We start from the raw sequence: 4,942 nt of genomic DNA, 5'->3' as shown, positions 1-4,942 counted from the left end.
ACACGTAACATATATATTCAAATCATGTTGTAGACAAGAGTCTTGTGTTTAACTATTTAAAATTATTTAGTAAAGTCATATTTCCTTTATTTGTAACAGAAAGTCATTTAGCTATTTTTAATACTTAAAAGGTCACTCAACTAGATTTTNTTTTACTCTATATTTTAGATTTACCAATAGAATAGTTAGATCTTACTTATAAAGTTAAAAAAGAAAAAAAATCAAGCATATATAAAGTTGGAACAAAATAATTAAAAAATTTATTAAGCATTATAAAATATATTATAAATATACCTCTATTCTAAATAACTATTTTTATATTACATGCATAAAATATATCCTTTAAAAGCTTTTATTTTATTTCACTTTCAATTGTATAAATAATTTTTTAGAGTTTTGTTGTTGTTATCAAAATTATTGATACGAATAGATTATTCTATTTTAATTTTTATTGAGCTCAATTATTTTATTCATTAATTTTAGGTGTAAAACTCTCATTCTATAACTCAACATAATTTTTAATAAAATATTTATGTTATCTAAAAAATTACTCATCGAAACAAAATATACATACGACACGCGTATATTAAAACTAGTTAAATAATAGTTTAAATAGATGGGGGGTGGGGGGGGGGGGGTTGAGATAGCTTCAATAACATTTGAAAGATTGAACTAAAATTTTCCATAAAATCAGCAACCCAATTATCCTACAAATTGTAGTTTGAGACTGCAAACTATGTTTATATTTTTTTATTTTCTCCTAGTAGTATATTTGAGCAATTCAGATGGCTATTTATTTTTATGGCTAATATGATTGAGTTGCACTGTAAATGCTTTATTTGATGGCTCTTCAATGCTTTAAGAGGTTAAATATAGGCTGACAAAAAGGCGTTAAGAGTTACTACTAGGCTTGGATCAGAGTGATGTGCAAGTATAGGCTCTATTAAATGGTAGTGTTGATTGGTACTCCCTCCTGTCGAAAATAAAGTGATTTTTTGGTTGTTTTCACACATATTAAGAAACTAATCTTTTAACATTAATTAACAATAAAATTGACCATATTAACCTTTACTAGCTCTTCACATAAATATATAGTCCTAACACATACTTCAACATTATTTACTCCAAGGGCAATGTAGGAAAAAAATAATTAATTCAATCTTGAAATCTGAAAAAATCACTTATTTTGGATCACAAAATAAAGATCAAAAAACCACTTATTATGGACCGGAGGGAGTAATGATTAATTTTGCATGGATGGGGGAGACGGCCAGCAACGCTGTTTTCACTTTCCAAGGATTACTTTCCAGAAATAGAAAGTTTACCACCTTGCAAAAATGTGTTAAATAATTATATATAATGTAAATTTACAATGAACTAATAACGATACTTGTACATCTCATTATGTCAAAAACATAATACAGGATAAATAATCTTGAAATAGAAGTGTACATAAACTCAGGGGCGGAATTCGGCTGCGCCCAATAACTTTGATCCAAACTCTATATTTATCTTATAAAATTATTAAATTATACATAAACTATTAATTTAGAACCCAATAATTTAAAAGAATTAGAATATTAATCCCATAAATTTCAAATTCTGGCCCCGTCTCTGGATATACTGATTTCCAAATGAACTAAATATATCTCATATGGTAAAAATTATCACCGTAGGTTTGACCGTTTGAGTGATTTATAGCCTATTTGGCCAAGCTTTTTTTTTTGGGCTAAAAGTGCTTTTTTTTTTCTTTTAAAAATTGAGGTGTTTGGCCAAGCTTTTAGAAGGAAAAAAAAAAAGTAATTTTGGGGAGAAGCAGAAGCAATTTTTGAGAAGCAAAAAAAGTAGCTTTTCTCCAAAAGCACTTTTTTGAGAAGCACTTTTCAGTAAACTACACTTATAGAAACATTTGTTAAAGCTTGGTAAAAAACTAATTACTGCTCAAAAGTACTTTTCAAATTAATTACTTTTGAGAAAAGCACTTCTCAAAATAATTAAGCTGATTTTAAATTGTGAATCATACTTTGTGACATGGCTATTTTAATTATACATATTTTTGTATTGCAGAAAATTCCTGTAGGTTTCTTGAAGTATGTGAAGGGACATGAGAATGTGCATGCAATACTGAGAAGGGGTGGGGTGGTAAGAAGTGGCTGGTGAAGGTGAACGACCGTCGAATGGAAGATGGTTGGACAGAGTTTGCAGAAGAGCATGATTTGCAATTGGGAGATATGTTGGTGTTTAGACATGAAGGTAATATGGAGTTTAATGTTTCCATATTTGGTTCAAGTTGTTGTGAGAGAGAATATGCGGCGTATATGCAAGAAGACGAGGATGAAGAGGAGGAGACTCCCAAGAAATTTGATTTGGAAGGTGAAGTTCTTTGGGGCTCATTTGTGATACATTCCTCAACTTTCTTTTTATCTTTCTGTTATCTATTATGGAAAATGTTTTCTTGATTAATTATGCAAAGTGTAATGAAAATTTTGCTATACATAAACCTAATGATGCTTATGTTTTTTGGCGTTATTTTCTTAAGTGATATTGTGTATAATTAACAAATGCAACAGAAAAAACAAAGGCTAACATCAGGACATCAGACAAGGCTTTCCCCAATGCAGAAGCTGCTAATAAGGACATGCATCTCAGTCACTCTCATCTCATTTGTACTATCAAACCTTATTGCCTTACAAAGTATTTTCTGGTAAGTTCGTGACTACATTAATACTATGATTGTTACACAGAAGAAAACAAAGAAACAAGGAAAAGAAATGAATTCTTTTCCTGTATGTATAAGCTTATGAGAACAATTATCTCTTTGACAATTTGGAGGTGTAAAACATAAATCCATACATATTGACTGGTTATTTGCAACCGATTAATTATAAACTGTTTCAGGCTATTCCAAGACAATTCGCTCTGAAAAACAGACTCAACAACAGGAAATGTATGATAATTATAAGGGACGAGCGAAGGTCATGGACATGTAGTCTGTATACAAGCGGCGAAAATACCTACATTGGACGTGGATGGCATGAATTCTGCACTGACAAGTGCTTAAAGGAAGGAGATCGCGTAATGTTTGAGATAGTTTCCAGTGGATCAGAAACACCTGTATTTGAATTTCAAGGCAAGTTTCTCTTTTAATCCCTTGTCTTAAATTTCATCCTGTTTTCTACTGTTTAATTATTTACATGATGCGACACTAGTTGAATATCTAGACTAATTAACTACATGTTTAGATGAAATGAATTCATAGTTTAGTTTTAATATGAATATATGTTGGAAGAACTCTTGATCCAAAATATATAAATAGAAGTAAAGATATATGTTCATATATCTAGAAAAGATACTCCTTGTCATCAGAATGAACAATAACAGATATTTTCAGCTTCAACTTAATGTTCTATTTTTGGTTTTAAATTCATTTTTCAGTTTCAGTTATGACATTGTTGTTTCAATTAAAAAACTAGATTTGAGAGGAAGTCCATCCCTCCATCCTGAAGTAAAGAAGAAAAATTTGGATGTTAACAGAATTAAGACCACAGACGCGACTTCTCCAAAAGTACAAGTACCTGCTTCAACATCTGCTGCTGATACTAACCCTCATTTTATATCTACTATCAAACCTTACACCATCAAAAATCCTATTTTGGTAAGTGATTTGAACAACTTTTAATAAAAACGAACCTTAGCTAATGGAATAGTAGTTTTTTTCATGTGATAACGCGGCATTGATCTCTATAATGGGATAAAATTTGAGCAGTATCTTCCATTGGCTTTTGCGAAATCAAATGGCTTGATGAATAGACACTGTGAGATGATTCTTGTCAATGAAAAACGGAGATCATGGTCAGTGCAGCTAGGGCAAATGGGACATCACTTTGAAATTAAAAGGGGATGGCCAGAGTTCGTACAAGGAAATGGTGTTCAAGTAGGAGATACTTATAAGTTTGAACTCATCAACAATGGCACAATACCTATAGCGCATTTCCATTGTGAGTATATATTGTTGTTGTTTTTCCTCTTTGTCCATTTTGTTATTAGAATAAGGATCTTTATATAAATAACCCACTATATTCATTATTTGCTTTTTCTAGCCATATACATAGATTATATATCATTATACACAACTATACATATATAATACATAAATTATGCATATATGGATGTGCGGCTATTTGAGTTAATTCTTAATTAGAATACAGGAGTTGTTATGGAACCAATTTTTTTTTTTTTTTTTTTTTACTGAGATTATAAAATGTTAGTATGTTAACTTTTGAAGATATACACAAAATCTTAAATGTTTCAAATAGTGTCGATTGTACTTTGGTATTTTAAAGATACATATAATATTTTGATATTTTATTGTGTGTCAAATTTCCTAACAATTGCTTTATGATGAAATTTTCCATATAAAAGATCTACCAGCTTAGACTTCTATGATCCTAGCTATAATGGTTTTATACAATCAACTCTTTGAAATTTCAAATAATAACTAAAGGCAATATTTTGTTTTTAAAAATTGTAGGTAAATATTCTGGTAAGGATGCCAAGAATCACACCCTCAGAAGCCATTGACAAGATACAGAAGCTGTTGGTGATGGGCAAGGAAAGAGGCACTGAAGCAAGTGAATATAATGTTTTTGGATTTTGTACATGTTGCTAAATCTTGAAAAAAACTACTACTTTCTGTATGATGGGTTCTACTCTTTTGTTTTGAAAATATCGTTTCACACACGAGTAACAATTAGATTAAGGTTGCCTTTTGGATTCTTGCCCGTTGTAATCAAACAAGAAAATTAATTTTAAATTGAGTTCTTGTGGTCTCTTCGGGCTTTGGTCTAGTGGTAACTGGTAAGAATGTAACATGTAAATATGTAGGTAATCGAGAGGAGAAGGATAAAAGGGTAGATTTAGAATCCATTACACAATTTGATCA

The 4,942-nt window shown here is 30.4% G+C and overlaps 1 protein-coding gene across 1 annotated transcript; it reads left to right on the top strand.

The window, feature by feature from the left end:
* The first annotated feature begins 2,177 nt into the window (after positions 1 to 2,177).
* On the top strand, positions 2,178 to 4,669 carry LOC109239491 (B3 domain-containing protein REM10-like). Its single transcript, XM_019406063.1, has 6 exons — positions 2,178 to 2,373; positions 2,571 to 2,704; positions 2,899 to 3,130; positions 3,474 to 3,655; positions 3,767 to 3,934; positions 4,532 to 4,669. The coding sequence occupies exons 1-6, from the start codon at positions 2,178 to 2,180 to the stop codon at positions 4,667 to 4,669; spliced, it is 1,050 nt and encodes a 349-aa protein (XP_019261608.1).
* Positions 4,670 to 4,942: the final 273 nt, after the last annotated feature.

This window comes from Nicotiana attenuata, unplaced genomic scaffold, assembly GCF_001879085.1.
Source record: "Nicotiana attenuata strain UT unplaced genomic scaffold, NIATTr2, whole genome shotgun sequence".
NCBI classification, from domain to species: Eukaryota; Viridiplantae; Streptophyta; class Magnoliopsida; order Solanales; family Solanaceae; genus Nicotiana; species Nicotiana attenuata.
Note: the sequence above shows the minus strand (reverse complement) of the source record. Positions and strands in the feature narration are given on the sequence as shown.

What these genes read in the sequence shown, in the direction of transcription:
- LOC109239491 (XM_019406063.1), top strand. Translation starts at nt 2,178, where the DNA reads ATGGAAGATGGTTGGACAGAGTTTGCAGAAGAGCATGATTTGCAATTG. An exon ending in GCCTTACAAAGTATTTTCTG is followed by an intron (nt 2,705 to 2,898) that starts GTAAGTTCGTGA and finishes AAACTGTTTCAG; the next exon opens with GCTATTCCAAGACAATTCGC. An exon ending in CCATCAAAAATCCTATTTTG is followed by an intron (nt 3,656 to 3,766) that starts GTAAGTGATTTG and finishes AAATTTGAGCAG; the next exon opens with TATCTTCCATTGGCTTTTGC.